Here is a 17,029-nt window from a genome sequence, read left to right as displayed (position 1 = left end):
AATATCGAAAATCGAAAAACATCTGCAATCACGTCGAAATGTCACTCCGCAGTGTTTGCGCGCGAGTTGCACGGCGACGACGCCATAAATTCGATCTAAAACGCGCGCGTTGGAACGCGCAGGACGACGCAACGCCAGATTACGTCTGTCCCCGCCGTCAGCACTTGCTTACGTAACGAGCGCGCTCATCCGTCGTGTGCGCCGCGTTGCAACGCTCATCGCGGTTCCGAGGGACTTGGAAGGCGAAGGGTCCCGGAAGCATCCGCCCGATCGGTCGGCCCGAACTTTCCGCGGGGAACGAAACAAAACGATGGCGCCCGAACGAGGCGCCCGCGATGCATTCGGTTCGTTCCACCACTGCTGAACAGAGGACGTGAGTGGAAGTGCGACGGACAGAGAAATTGCGCGCAAGAGGGAAAGAGCGAGAAGTGAAAGACAGAGTTGAGTAGCAATAGGTCTCGCGCAGGCTAGACGGAGACACGGGGAGCCTAGAGAGGTGTACGCGAGGGCACACCAAGTCGCGGAGTATCAACCAGCTGGTTGGCAAGGGAGCCGCGAGCAGTCGCCAGTGAGACGCGGCACCCCGCGAGCGCGTGTGTCACTTGTTCGCTCGCTCGCTTGCTCGCTCGTCCGCCCGCTCGTTCGTTCGTTCGTTCGACCGTCCGTCCGTACGTGCGCGCGTACGTCCGTGGCGCGGGTTTCCTCTACGTGTCCCCCTCTCATCATCGTCAAGCAGCAATCTCCGTTGTCGCAGCCGCGCGTCCGCACGTCCGTTCGTTCGTCCGAGAGCGGTACATTCGGTGTCTATCTGTTCGCGCCTGGCACCTCATTCTCGAACACGACACTTGCCCCCGCGACAAGCATCGTCTGCTGCCTCCTCCACTACGTCTCTCATCAACCTTTCGTTCATCTCGTTCGCGCGCGCTTGTTCGCTCCGTTTTACTCTTTCTCTCTCTGCCTTCCTGGCCTTCCCCTTCTCCAACCAGGAGGAGAGTGTGGTGTCGCGTAACGTGTGTACATCTCTCCCGCGTCTGTGTGTGTGTGTGCTGTCTGTTCTCTGTGGCTGTGTGTGTACGTACGCGCAACGAGCGAAACCAAGATGGCCGCCGACTCAGGAATGGAGACGTGTCCCTCCCCGGAGATTGCGGACTCCAGAAAGCGGCCGCTCGACTGCGATGCGGAAAACGGCGCGACCAAGAGATCACACTACGGATCAGGTATTTCGATCGGGCGTCATCGACGCCGCGCGTCACGTCGCCACGCACCGCGTCTCCATCGGCGATTTCGCTCGCTCGCTCGCTCGCTCACTCGCTAGCTACGTGTTCGCTGGTCGGATCGCCTCCTCTCTCGCGTGCACGCATACTCGCGCAATAAGCAATATAAATATACGCGGGAATATCTCTTTCTTTCTCCGCACCTCGTTCTCTCTCGCTTCATTTGTTTCTCTCCTTTACCTCGATCTCTCTCTTTCTCTCTCTCTCCCTCTCTCTCTCTCTCTGTTTTTCGTTTCGCGCGCTCGCCTTTGACAATCTCATCACCGTGCTCTGTTGACACGGCGCGATCTCATCCGCTCGTGATCGGCGGGCCATTCCCTTTCGTTTTCCTCTTCGGGATGGCGGGGCGAAGGGGGGGTCTCTCGTCGGATCGCTTCACTCAGGCGATCGGTCGTATGTACGCCCGGAGCATCGCGACAACGCGAGCACGGTGCACCGTCGCATAGCGCGCCTCTCCTCGCCTCACCTCGCGCATCCTCTCCTGTGCCACGTCTCCTCTCTTTCCGCCTCTGCCTCGTCGCCCCCTTTTCCTTTTTTCCTCTCCCTCTATTCTCAAACTCTGTCACTGCAGTGTATACTATCTTCTCCGATGTACAGAATTGCGCGTGCGAGATACATCCAAGTTCGACAGCAAACCAGAGAACACCAGTGGTTTGAATTTTGACGTTCCGTCCGCGCTTCGTCTTCCTCCTCCACCGTTTCGCCGTTTCTCTTTTTATCTCTCTCCGTCTCTCTCTCTGCCTCGACTGCGTGTGGGCGGTCGTGCCTGTGGAACGTCGTTAATGGAGGACCGCTTCCACGGCGGCGGCTGCTCCTACGGTGACTCTGCAACTTTGTCGCGCGAGCATCGGAAAAATTGCGGCGCGCGTTGTCGCCGTGCCGCTGCGTTCTCGCCGTCATCATCCGCATCGTCTTCGTGCATCGTCCGTGCGCGCGAGTCGCGCACCGCGTATTCGCGTAGCCGTAACGCGGTGCCGTCATCGTCGCCGTCGCCGAGAAGTCGCCACCATTGCCGTCGTCGACGTCGTCGCCGTGACGCGCGCCGCCGCTGCCATCCGCGCGCAGAACGACGGCGCCCACTAGGATGTGGCGCATCGGTGAGTTGTCACGCATGCACGTACCGCACCTCACCGCCCGCGCCGAGGTTGCGGGTCAAGGTCGCCGGGCCAGCCAGCCAGCCTGCCAGCCAGCCAGCCAGCCAGCGAACAAGCGAGCGAGCGAGCGAGCCGAGCCAGCGCGCAGGGCCTCCATCTGTCAAACAGCTGTTTGCCTTCCGCACGTCTGACTTCCTGCTGTGCGCCGTCCCTTCGGCTCGATTGCACCGACTTTAATCATCTCTCGTCTCTCTTTCCTTCATTACCGTCGCAAAAAGGACGGACAAGCAAATTGGTTAACCGTGGTAACTGTCGGTGCAACCGGGTCTGTTCGGATTATGTTCAGCCACGTCGATGTTTTTACCACGGCACCTCCTTCGGCCCGATTGCGTTGGACTTAGTCACCGTTGACCGTGACCGACTCGATTTTCTTTCTTCGCTCGTGACATAATCGAGTTTATCATTCAGAAAGAGTGATCTTTAAATAAAATTGATTAGTCAAAATCAGCGATACAATTATGGTTATTTAATTTTATCTTATTCATGTTTATTTTCCCTCTCGCGAGCTGATTTATTTTGCTTTTTGTCGTATTTTTTATTGATAAAACGTTTTTTAAGCTAGAATGTTTATCAAATTATTAGAATAATTTACGAAAAAGTTGTGGGAAATATACATGTCACATATGCTAGTCACGGAAGAGTTAATTGCGATTGTCTTGATTTTTCTTTTCCAGTTACTTAGTCGAAACTATAATTTCGAAACAACTGATAAATGCTAATCAAGAGCAAGTTTGTTTCTGCAATCGGGCTGTTTTTTTTTTCTTGCTTCTTGTTTGTGCGCGCGATTTATTCACCAACTGCGTGTGTCATCACTTGGTTGTTCAGCTTGTCAGCGTCATCCAACTTTGATTTCCTGAAACTTCCTTAATCATCTCGGTCGTTCGGTCATGAACGTAAGCAAGCAAGATTGTGCATCTTTAGAACGAATTGGCTTGGTAAACTATGCTCAGTCGTAGATTGAGGACTGGGAATTCCAATTTCGAGGGGGCAAATAAATCAATCTTAGTTCGATCGATAATTTTCAGCTGACGAATCATATGTTCGCCTGACTGGCGATGCAACATCGACGTTTCTCGAGTTGCGACAATATGTGACGCTCAGGATTGTAGTTAAATTCAGGCGATTACATTTAAGAATTGATTTAATTTTTAAGAAATTATTAGAACTTTTTATTTTTACAAAACATTAGATTTATGCTTTTAAAGCTTCAAAATATATAAATGCATTTTTCAGTAAATTAAATTAATTTATTTTTATATTTTTATATTACATCTTTGAATATAATTTTTACTTGCTAGAAAAATAAATATAGAATTTTTTTAATATTAAGTAATAAACTATTTATATTATTATTAAGTAATAAACTATTGCACGATCAACTTGCTTTTTGGCTCTTTACGCTCCTGTTTAATAATTTTGATTTTGAAAATCTTATGAGCCTTATATCATTTTAATTTTTTAATATTAAATTTTTATATTAATTTAATATTAATATTATCTTTTCAATCATCTCGCATATATGACTGCATACTCTGATAATTAAATTAATTAAATTTTTCTACTCCAACATTTCAAGCTTTAATAATTCCTTATTTTTATTTAATATTAAATTAAATTTTTATTTAATATTAATTAATATTATCTTTTACATCATCTCGCATATATGACTGCATACTCTGATTAAATTTTCCTACTTCAATATTTCAAGCTTCAGTAATTTTTTATTTTTATTTTTCTCACTGCAATATAATTTTATTTCTATTTTTTGCATTGTATGTATTTACGGTATTTATTAATTTTTTTACAGTGTAAATATAAAAAATAATTAAGAAAATATTTGCCTTGTTTTTATAGGAGGAGATGGAACCTATCACCTCAAAGTATTGGTCCCCGGCGTTGCGGCCGGGGCTATTATTGGAAAAGGTGGAGACACAATTGCTCAACTTCAAAAGGATACAGGGGCAAGGGTGAAGATGTCTAAATCACATGACTTTTATCCGGGTATATATTCAATTTCAAGCATATGCATTTGTGTGCTTTTTTTTTATTTATTTATTATAGGAACCGTTTTATTTATTCATTACAGGGACGACCGAGAGAGTATGCCTGATTACAGGCACTATAGATGCTATAATGGAAGTTATGGAATTTATCATGGATAAAATACGCGAGAAACCTGATCTTACCGCGAAAACTACAGTTGACTTCGACTCTGGTAAAGCTACTGCCGACAGAGACAAGCAGGTATAAAGATTCAAACATTTTTTTCATATGACGAATCTTTTATGTGGAATTCCTATTTTCCTGACATTTTATACACGAGATATTTTCTTAAATAACTGTGAATTTGTTATATGTAATACTTATTAATTGTTTTTTATAAGTATTATAATTATTTTGCTTATTTTTTCATATTTTATATTCATTAAAAAGTAATTTAAATTTGTTATAATATTAATAATAAATTTTTATAACATGATAATAATTTATTTTAAAAAACTTTAAAAATGATTATCACATTTATATCGAATAAGAAAAATTTTTTTTTTTACGATTAATCTCAATCACTGGTTTTATTGTATATGTAAATTGTGTGCGTGTAAATGACATGAGCTGAAACTGCTATTTCAGGTGAAACTTTTAGTGCCTAATAGCACTGCGGGGATGATAATAGGAAAGGCGGGGAACTACATTAAGCAAATTAAAGAAGAATCCGGCTCGTACGTCCAAATTAGTCAGAAAGCTAAAGATCTGTCCCTTCAAGAGCGATGTATAACGGTGATCGGTGAGAAAGAAAATAACACAAGGGCGTTGCACATGATCTTAGCCAAAGTGGTAGATGATCCACAAAGTGGAACCTGCCTTAATGTCAGTTATGCGGATGTAAGTGGTCCCGTTGCCAACTACAATCCTACAGGCAGCCCATACGCCCAAGCGCCCACAACTACTCCAACGTACACGTCTACAGCTGGTCTAAATACAGGTTAGTTAACGAGTTTTATAGTGCTGATAAAGTATTCTCCACGCACGAAATGTTATTAGCGTAGCATTATCATTGATAAGATTATCGTATAATAATATCACAGATGTATACTTGTAAGTACGCGCTTTCCTATTATCCTTATTATTTATATATAGATAATTGCACAAATATTAAATTAAGAAATAAATTATTTTTTACGTATTTAAACAATAAAATTATATGAATATATATAATTGCTAAAAGAAAAGTATTTGTTACCAAGTTCCTTCTGTTGCAATTTTTGATCACGTTTAAATCTATATTACGTATATATTGAGATATATTTTTATTTTTGTCATTCGCGTTTAATAAATTAGATTAATAAAATAAATGACATCGGGATTATTTGTCTATTTTTTTTTTTTAGTGAGCCTCTTGAACGGCGCTGGTTTAAGTCTTAACTTGAATCTGGGCGCGGCCATTACAGCAGGCACGGCGCCGGTGACGACGCAATTGTTAGAACACATAAAGCTGAATCTACGTACGACAGGTTTCTCCGAGCCCGCCGCTACGGAGATACTCGCCGCGATTGCGACTCTCGCCAAGTACAACATTCTCGGGATGGGCATCGGGATGCCGTCGAGTATGAGCTACCTGGGCAATCCGATGGACAGTACGACGACCGCGAATGGCTCGAACAACAACGGCGGTGTGTTCGGACCGATCGGGACCGTGCCTACGCTCGGATCGACCTCGCCGACACCGCGCAACACCCTCGATCGGTACGAGCCGTTCGATCCGTTTCGACAGAACAACACCGCCGCCAGTGCGATACACCTGAACAACAATTCGTTCGGCCTGGGCACTAACCAGTTATCACTTGTAAGTAAGAGTCCTACACAGGTAGACGCCAACAACAAGGAGACCAAGAAAGTAGACATAGAAATTGCAGAGGTTATAGTGGGAGCTATTCTGGGACCCGGTGGTCGTGCCCTCATTGAGATTCAGCACCTAAGTGGCGCCAACATACAAATCTCTAAGAAGGGCATGTTCGCCCCTGGTACCAGGAACCGCATAGTGACTATCACGGGTTATCCCAATGCGATCAACACTGCTCAATACTTGATTGAGCAAAGGATTAGTGAAGAAGAGGCGAAGCGAGCGCGTCAGAATGCCATCGCCAGTATGATCCATTGATTTCAAGTACAGCACTCCTCTTGTTCATCCCCATTATTGAGCTCCGTTGTTCACCTCTTCACACCCTGAGAAGGTAGAACACGCGCCCAGATACGGCGCGGTTCTCTTTTCTCTCCCCTTATACTTTTGACACACCACACACCACACACATACACACTTACACACATATATATATATATATATATATATATATACACACACATCTATATATTTCGTCCATCGTCAACCTACCGCCCGTTGTCATCTATCGCGCTGCGTTGTCACTATAGCGCTGCGTTGTCACTATAGCGCTTGCATTGTCGCATCACTTACGTTCATACATCCATCATGGCTCGTCAACATTTATCTATCTTTTAAGATTATTACGATATATATATACATATATGAATATTATGTATGTTGTACGATATATAACTACTACGATTGTTCTGTGATACACCACATTACGGGGCTTTATCACACACGACACGCGCGTACCGCATCAGAGTTGCCACGAATAACTAGTTGTTATTGTGTATAGCGTATTACCATTGAGGTAATCCGTGATATATTGTTATCGATTCGGAATATGGCATCTCTTTAGCCACACGAATATTCACGCCACGCGACAGCTATTACACTCGGAAATACGGCTTCTTCTCGGCAGACTTTTGTCTGAATAATTGCATCCCCGAATTTTTACGGGACAATTTCACCATGATTAAAAGATCAACTCATACAGAACTCAATTGTTGAAACGGCATTGAATCTGAGTCAGTCATCGATTGGTCAACTGAAATATCGAGACAAAACGTTCAAGATTAACGTTCTGAATTGTCTTTTGAGATAGGAAATACTTAGACTAATAGACACTCCCTCGCTTTTGCAAAATATTTTATTTACTTCGTTCAACGAGCACAGAGTAATACCTTGGCAAAACCAAAGAGTTTACATGTACAGAATGTTGAAAAAGAAAAAAAAGACTTATAAATTTATAGGGCTTAGAATTTAAAGCTCTACGAGTTTGTAACTTTTCCCGGAACATTCTGTACAAATACCTTGGCTGGAAGATTAATATATATCCAAAGTGAGAGCTATTCTATATATAAACATATATTTATATATTTACAATGCCGCTGGCTGGCCCAGCTAAATAAATAACGGATAACTCCTTATTGCCAAGTTATATTCTTAATTCCAAAGCGATTATGAGTCTCCATCTCAAAACAAACCTCATCTAACTAAGTTTTGTAGCGCTTAGATTAATGTATACAGAGTTAGATTAACGTCAAATGTTGTTATTTTTTAATGTGTATTTCTAAGGGATGGAAATCTGTTTGCGCTAACACTTGTTCACTAGGATAAGCAATACCTTTTGCGCAATCACTTTAGATAACATTCTCGGATAATAATTATTTCATTATTCATTTTGAACTTTTAGTCTAATTATTTCCTCTTCTAAGGCGATCGTCAGTTGACTGCGATTAAGATCTCTGTATATTTTGCCTGACATTTAGTTTAATCTCATTTAATCGGACTTGACATTAGAATTTGTTATTACGTGCCTTTTGGGAGAAAGTAGCGTGTATTGACGTTTGCTTTCTTGACATGACGCAAACGCTCGTTCGTTTGAAGTATTTTTCAGAAGTCTTTTATTTACACGTGACCATGTCTTCGATCGTTCTCGCCGTGCGCGAGACTTTTTACCGATGCAGATTCGCTTGTTTTAAATAATTTAGCAGAGATTTAATTTATTTCATCGTAGGCGCATTGATACGGGAACTCTTCTATTATTTGTTTCAATCATTATCATATGGAAAATCTCGATTATTAGCTGAGTCACGTATTTTTGGGTTCTGTATGGTAAAATTAGCATCTGTATGGAACACTGCAAAATCTCTTATGCAAATGTGAGCCAAATGGGAAGTTTTAGTGAATCTTGGAGTTTTTTGGTCATGGAGTCAAGTGAGTCAGCAGGTTATTGAATACTAGGATTGGCTTAAAAATCGGATAAATTCGTTGCGTTTCCGCCGTTTGATCGGTAAAGATATCTACCATGAGTAGAGGTTTTTATAATCATTTTTTCTTTGGGGGTAGGTAGGTAAATAGGAAGGGGTGATATAAGCTAGGTAGTAATCAATAATGGGTTTAGTTCAAATGACGATTATTGAAGTGTTAGCTATATAGCGTTAAAAATGGAATATATATAACTGTACAATGAGTACAATTCATAACTGGAGGCGCTGGCCCACCGCTCTTTAAACAATGACTTGTATATTTATAAATATCGCATAACGGGAATGATAATATATTGTGCAGAGAGAGAGATATATATATATATATACATAGACATATATATCTAAAGATAAATATATATACATATATATATATATATAATACAGAGAGAGGATGCATTAGATTATTACAAAAAGAGAAATCACGTTAAATGAATTATAAAAATAACATATATATGTATATATATATAAAAGAATATTAATATAAATATAATATATATATACAAATATTATACATATATAAGAACGTGGAATGATATTATAAAAGATTGTTGACAAAATATTTGCGTCCGCAAAGAGGAGAAAACAGATTTATGTTTATCCATAAATTCTATGTGAACTATTATCAATTAAACTTCACTGTGTTGCCCAAATACATTGACAAGTCACCGAGATATGAAATAATAACTAGGTTGCTGTAGATAGATCGATTCTAAAGTTTTAAGAGAGCATATAAATATAACTTATAGCATTAATTTAATTTATGGATTAGTGTGTTCTAATGGCCTTCGTGCTATTAACGCTAACGGCAGCATAATATATTTCATTATACTGATCAATAATATATATATATATATATATAAAAAACGATCGTCATTCTCTCCGGGAATACGGAATCATCACATTAGGTCTATTAATTGGCTAAAATTCTCTCTCATCGCGCTACAAATCTTCTTCTATTATAGTTGGCTACGAACATTATCTGGCTGACTGCCGGTAGGCGAAAGATGCTGCTAAGTTTGCCGCGCGATACGAATTACGAACGCGTAAACGGCATTTGTCATTCGAATAGCCATTTTAATCTTGTTTATCGTTCGCAGACATTTGTACAAGACGCGCAGGCACAGCTCTACATTGCCACTGCTACAAATATGTACGTTACCTATTAGATTTAATATTATTTATTCGTCTTTCATGTTCACAATCGTAATGTTATTTATCGTTCTAATATTTATTCGCAGACAGAAGAATTATGGGACTATCGATTGAGGATCGGTATCTTTATTTTATCTTCCCCCTGTTGTTAAAGTTGTGAGAGATAGTTGTGTAGTTTCATCTCTGATTGTAACGCTGGGTGGAGAAGATTGGATGGGCAGACTGTTGATTTTCAATTAAGGACTCCTCTTGTCGACTCCACTTCCGCTCACTTGTCGCTATATTGCATGTCGCTGGGAAGCCGTTGCTCTCTCACCGAGCGATTACTACACTTCCTCTGAGATAAGTGTTTTCGACTTTTATCCGCCTCCAATCCCCGCTACCCTACGTTATTATATTTTCGCAATAGCCATATTTGTAATCCTAGCATTGTTCGAGCGATAGCCGTATAGAAATTGCATGAAACAATCGCCGCCGGCGTCTCCTATCTTTGTTAGCACAGAGTGAAGCGACTAATTTTGTGATATGCATTGCCTGTTGGTACAAATGACACAAGCTATGACGTACATGTTTGTAGAAACGCAATACCCAAAAACGAAGTGAAGGAGTTGTCTCTCTGGCGAACAACTTGTAGGTAGCACCCACATTCAATTAGGGTAGGATTACGGTTTCTCTCTTATATAAACATTCCGTAGTAGAGCAGATTACATATAAGACTAGCTGTGATGGTGTTGAAAGAGTGTTATATTTACCAGCTGCCAGTACGTGAAAGATGCCACAGATTACAGTTGATAGAATGTAAAATTGTAGAATTTATTTGCGCAGGTAAAGTAAAGCTTGTGCAACGGCATGCAAAAAGTTCAGCCAGGGCAAGGAGAGATCGAGGCGAGGAAAAAAGGGAGCTTCGTCAGCGCACACTAAAGTATCGGTTAAGCATTGTTAGCGGCAGTGTTTCGCGCGCGATGATGCCCTTATTGTTTTTATCACGATGACGACACAAGAGATCAGGACGAAGCCGATTCCCTTCCTAACTAAATGCGTAAACGTATGGAAGACGAATCTCCTTGCAATATTCCGGTAAGAAGAATCAAACAGAACATAAGAAAACGAAAGTTTACATATAGAAGCCATAAGCGTGATCAGCCAGTCTAACATAAGTATTCTCCTTAGTGTACGTTGGTTTCAAAGTAAACCTGTTACATTTTAATAACCGTATCGATACTAGAAAGTGTCGGTATTCGGATAGCTTATTGTTGAAAGCGTTACTTTAATCGTGGTTCTTTTCTTCGGAAGTCGCATCGACGCTGATAGCTCATTATAATGAAAAAGAGTAAAACGTGAACGAGAAAAACGGCAGAATGCTAGATATAGATATATTTTTGAAGGATCTCGATTAAAGAAAAATTTAATAGAGAAAATGCTCTGGTGTGCATTTCTGAAAATTAATGGTCGACTATTAACGAGCCTGCTTTCTAACGATGCGCTATTAATGAGCCCGCTGCTTTCCAATAGTTATGCCTGCTTTTGAAAGCTCGATACTTTTCAAGGTATCACGAAAATGAGCAAAACGCAATTGTAACCCATTATTAAAGTAACGCTTTTAGCTGAACCTTTCGATGTCACTTGACAGATGTACGTGGACATGCGTTAGTGTACTAGTATATGTATATATGTACCTTTGACATATTACGTAGTACCGAAGTATCTAACATCTAACGCGAGTGCACAGTTCCACGTGTAAGCTCGAGCCGCGTAAAGCCGGGTCCCCGCATGCGATCGATATTAAAGCAAATGTAATTTTGTCACGAATATTAGGTCGGCAAATGACACATGCCGCAATATATTGAATGTATATTAATAGTAGAGTGTTATTGGTGACAAAGTTATTATTACATGTAGCGATATTGATTCGCGCACAGGGACCGTTTAATCCTTTCTGAGTCGACGATTCCGATGGAGCTCGCACATGAACAAATGCTCAAACATCTTCAATTTCTCTTTTTAGAATGTTCACGCAATCAATTGATTCTGAAAAAAACAAACGAACAATGTTTCTCGGCTATTTTTGCTACATCTCAGACAAATCGGCATGCGCATAAAATGGGATCGTACGAGCGGAAAGGACTAAACATTCTGCATGTGTCGTTGACGATTTTCCGGGACAAAAGGACGATGCAGTCGGCGACTGCACGAGGTGGCAAAGCAGTATTGGTCGGCCAGTCAATGTTACCTACGAGTTGTTTAATGAGAGGACACTATTACAATGTTACAATAGACCGGCAGTCGTCGCCCTTGTTAGGAGAGTCTTTTATTTTTTCATACAACGCTTTGTTTTGTACAGTTTAAGATATATTTCTTCGTTCGCTCGCTAAGCGCGAAGACCGCGGCGCGGCGCGTGCACGCGCGTTACGCGGCGCGTCGCCAGTCGATAGTCGTACCACAGGACAGTTAGGGCATAGATGTGTAGCTAGTTTCTTAAATCTCTTTACGAAATTACGTCAGTACAGATTTGAAACACTTTAAACAATAAATGATCGATCCTATCCGAGACAAAAAAAAATCTAGAAAAAAGATATATAATTACGTATCTGTATACGTGTGCGCTCATATACACACGCGTGTGTATGGGGATACACGCGGAAGATAATTTAAGGGAGAGGTTGAATTATAAACCAACGTGGAGGTGTAGCGTGTAGTGATCAGGGAAACTGTAGGAATTGCATTGACTCGCCTCAATTCTAATTATGACTATTGTTACAGTAACTATTAACTGAATTTTGACACTCGTCGCCGCGCGGAGGGTGACTCGCGTGTCACGTTACTTGGCTGTGTGTGCTAGGCTACATCGTAAAGAAATCATGTTCCATCGAATTTCATCGCTCCATCCGCATTAAGCGCCATTAAACTGATGTGAAAAAAAATATATAAAAAAAAAAGAGAGAAAACAGAATATAGAAATGAGGGAAAACGCAAAAAAGAGGCAGAGAGCATTAAGAACCGCGTTTTACGTCAGGGGCAAAAAAATATCTGCATGTCACCCGCACTCTCCACATCCTTTAGTGCCATATCGAACCCTTCCCCTCCCCCTCAGCCCCATCCCGCTCCATCAGACATCACACTTGTTAACGTTTGACAGTAGAACGTGTTGTTAAAGATATGTATATCCTGCGCGACCCACGCAGATCGTTTTCAAATAAAATCGGACTATACATTTATTTCACATTAATATGCTAAAAAAAATATATATCGTTATGAAATATATTACGAGATCTTTATATACCTACTTAGTTTGCAGTATATAAAAAGAAATAAAGTCTCTCTTGTGGAGCAGCCAAAAAATACAGTGAGAACGATTTAAGCGAGAATGAAAGCCGATGGCTTTGCTATAGTAAACGCTGATTGCTGCAAATTAAGAGGGATGTTGTTTAACTTACTTTGATTTCTCAATGTTGTCGCGTTACACGTTCGCGTTTCCTAGTTTTACACGCATGTATCTTGTTCCAGCTTGTCCTACGTGATCAGTAATAATGATAATTCAATCCAGAAATGCAACAATTTCTGAACTGATATTCGTGCACTTGGCAATTTGGCAATTTAAAATCAAAATTAATCGACTGCTATCGCTAAGGAAAGGAGGGAGAAAATCGATTTCAAACTCGATTTTTTATCGAAGTGGGTAAATTTTATAATATTACTGAAGATTGCTGAAGTTGTTACGAAAAGTATTTCCCAAGTTATGGATTGAGGGCCTATACTGATATCGTCAGATGACAATTTAAAGAAAATACAACTGTATACAAAAGCCAGCTGTTCGCAATATATGTCAGAGTTAATTATTGCTTCAGAAAGAATGTTGCATTTGTCTCTAAGAGTTTTGCTTCTCTACTTGTTAGTTTACTGCCACTTTTTTGCAATTGTTCGCTATAATCAAATATCTAAGATAATAGAGCGGAAATTTACCGATAGCCAAGGAAATCAATGTAAAACGTAATATATATTAAGACATGTTACACTAAGATATCGCTATAGAAAACGTCACAAAAAAAAAAATAAGAAAAGAGGAATTTATTTATTGCATCGTATCGCAATATGTATTGCAATATGTATATATCGCAATATGTATTGATTGACAATAGCAAGAGAGACGAAATTATTGCATATATGAAAATATAAAGATTATCGAAGATATACAGCACTACTCAGAGATCACTCGATTGATATTTCCCATATCATGATCTTCGTTTTTCCTAGTTCAGCGTCATTGTCATAAGTAGCGCGCGAAACCCATCTCGTTCGAGAGGAAAAAAAAAAAAAAGAATATAATAGAATAAAAATATGAAAATTATGTGTCGGAATGTAACGAGGCGGCGTTACACGTCCGCGACAATTAGAACGCTATTCGTTACAAAGTAATTAAGAGGGTTGTACAAAAATTGTATGTAATGTTATTTTATCGGAAGTGAGAATATTAATAGAGTTAGGCTGTTAATATGGTATATTATTTTGGGTAAGCGTAATGTAAAAAGAAGAAAAAAAAAAAAAGAAGAAACACTCGGACGTGTGAGATCGTTGTTGTTAAGGTAGAAGTAGCACATAGCAGCTCGGGGATTAAAAAGGAGAATAAAGAAAAAAAACCAATTAAATAAAATAAGGTAGCGAGAAAGGGAGGGAGAGAGAGAAAGGGATAGAAGGGAGGAGGAAAACTATTGAGTACCTTGTTGAGTATAAGTAGTCGTATCGCTATAAGTCGCCAGTGCACGTGAGTGCGCGTGTGCTCTCATCCCGCATATTCATGACTTGTTTCACACATGATGTCAGACACAGAGACACACATACACATTTACACAAATACAGATCACATAATGTCAAAATTGCATGCCTATACGCGAAAAGAAGATCCTGCAGACAGACAGAGAGAGAAAGAGAGAGAGAGAGAGAGAGAACGCGCGTTTGCGCTTCACTTACGCGATGATGAGTTCTTTCGAGTGTCACAATTACGGCGTACTCGGCGAATTATTAGATTGAGAGAGAATAGTGTTATCTTCCATAATATAATATATATACATATATATATATATATATATATAATAAAAGATATGAGAGCGAGAAAGAAAGAGAGAGCAGCTGGCTGCGAAGGTACCATAGAGAGATTTATTTGTCTCGCACCGATGATGAAAAAAAAATCACGATCAAGTATTGTACCTTACATTCCTTCGGCTATAAAGTAATTTAAGGCACACGCAACACACCATACATACATACATACATGCATATACACACATATACGCGGCAGTGCGTTTTTCTCATCATGCGTTTTACCGAGTTGAAAAGCGACTCACGACGCTACACACGATTAGACGGATATATAAAAAAAAAAAAGGAAAGAAAAATCCATCGTTATCGGTATACATTTTACGCTACAATTGTGTACACGTCACACACGAAGGCGGTTCGGTTTTTCCTCTGTCGACACGACACGAGAACGACGGTGCATTACGAGCAATGGGCAAAATTGCGTATTTTTTAATATATTCCGAGGTGTCTCCGCGCGCCTCCGCGCGAGAGACGCGGAGAGAGAAGAAAACAAAAAGAAAAATATAAAAGGTGAAAAGGGTATTGCGATTCAACTCCTTACTAGGCGGAAAGAGCTAAGATTATCGATATTTACGCTAAGTTAGTAGTAAAAGTAGTCGTAACTCTTCGGAAGGTTCGAACATACATTTTAGGCGAGTAAGGATTCGTGAAAGCGTGACGAAAGATTGTAATCGGCTGCCGTTCGAAATGATAATATCAGAGCGAAGCGAGAGAACATCCACGGTATCGTTGATCTTCATTCTGGCGAGCTGTTTCGCAAAATTAGGAGAAGCCGATGACGGACAAGGTGTACGTTGAGACATTTGGTGCGCTTTTCTGTTCATTATTATATAATTTAAATAATAATTCAATAATTCTCTAACGGCGTATCGTATATCTTAATGCTTAAAAACGTTAAAAATGTGTTCAATTTTTCAAATAAGAAAAATGTAATGTTAAAAAATCGCAAGTATTGGCATTGTATGACAATCTAACATACAGAGGCGATTTCACTGAATCACCTTCGGGAAACGAATGTCCTTCGCCGTCACGAATTTCTCTCCTTTCTATTCACGGTGAACAACACCGTAAAGTTTATCGTAGAGGTGTCAATTATTATTAACATAATCTCGACAACGATTTCTTGGCACAAAATTACATCACACAGTCTTTGTCAAAAAGTTATTCTACGTGAAAAAAAAAAAAAAACTATTGTGTAACGCTCAAGAGTTCGCATTGAGTTGTGCAAGTTTCCAAAATTGCGAAATAGTGCTGTTTCTCGGTTGAATATCAATGATAATGATTTACGATACCACGGATGAGCACGTAAAATATCCTGAAAAGGATATTTACCGCTCACAGCAAAGAAACCATGTGATACGAGCATGGTAAAAGAAAGCAAAAACGAGACGCAATTTCTGTCAGTAAGTGGATAAGTGCGCGACGTTCAAAGTACGCATATTCGTACGGCTCGTAAGGCTTACAGAAAAATTCTCTATTTATTGATCAACACGGAGCGATGATAAACGCGTTTTACTTTTGCACTTTCGCGCTCGTCGATGAAGTTTATTAATGATTACCCCCGACGTGACCACTTTGGGCACCACTATTGTTATCGATGAAGTATAATTTAGTTCACAGCATTTTTTCCGAAGGGCTAATCTTAATATTATTACTTTACACTCTAACCACATTTATTTGCATCCATAAATTGTTATTCTTTCATCATTCAATTTATTCCATTCAATGTTAAATAATTATATAAAAGTTAAAAAAAAAAAACAAACAAACAAACATAATATATTAACTATTTTCACTCATTGAGAAGCATCGTTACCTGTATGACAAGTGACCATAATAAGAGCATAATAAACAATCGCTCATTAAATGCATTCTGTTGTTCTTCATTTCATGACCTAGCCACCATCCATCCATTTGTCCATTCAGTATTCGCAGTATGATCACGTCATACGCGTTCATCGTTTCTCTCATTCACCAAGGTATCTCTCTGGTATCGCGCGGATGTTTTCGCACCGCATTGAATTTCTCGGTGAACCAAATGTTTTTCCTCTATACTCGTCCGAAGTAACGAAGCGCAATTTGTAATTTTGTGGAAATTCGGAAGGCATCTCGCAATTGCATAGCGAACCCTCGAATGAAACGAGACGGTCTTCCAAATTTCGACAAAAAAAAAAGAAAATAAAAATAAAGAAGATCGTA

At 40.2% G+C, this 17,029-nt stretch overlaps 1 protein-coding gene across 4 annotated transcripts; it reads left to right on the top strand.

Annotated features, from left to right (window-relative positions):
• Positions 1–17: 17 nt before the first annotated feature.
• On the top strand, positions 18–16,701 carry ps (RNA-binding protein Nova-1-like protein passilla). 4 transcript variants are annotated; one of them, XM_012375562.2, is made up of 6 exons: positions 20–1,217; positions 4,283–4,429; positions 4,515–4,672; positions 5,060–5,411; positions 5,818–6,272; positions 6,343–6,478. In XM_012375562.2, exons 1-6 carry the CDS (start codon positions 1,100–1,102, stop codon positions 6,349–6,351), a joined length of 1,239 nt encoding a protein of 412 aa, XP_012230985.1. In that variant the 5' UTR covers positions 20–1,099; the 3' UTR covers positions 6,352–6,478. The 4 variants fall into 4 exon arrangements, with proteins under 4 accessions (XP_012230981.1, XP_012230985.1, XP_012230983.1 ...); XM_012375560.2 differs by lacking the exon at positions 6,343–6,478 and adding an exon at positions 10,562–16,701 and having other exon boundaries at positions 22–1,217; XM_012375558.2 differs by having other exon boundaries at positions 18–1,217; positions 5,818–16,701.
• The last annotated feature ends 328 nt before the right edge of the window (positions 16,702–17,029 follow it).

Source organism: Linepithema humile, chromosome 1 (genome assembly GCF_040581485.1).
Source record: "Linepithema humile isolate Giens D197 chromosome 1, Lhum_UNIL_v1.0, whole genome shotgun sequence".
NCBI lineage: Eukaryota > Metazoa > Arthropoda > Insecta > Hymenoptera > Formicidae > Linepithema > Linepithema humile.
The sequence above is the reverse complement of the archived record's forward strand: the minus strand, read 5'-3'. Positions and strand labels throughout refer to the sequence as shown.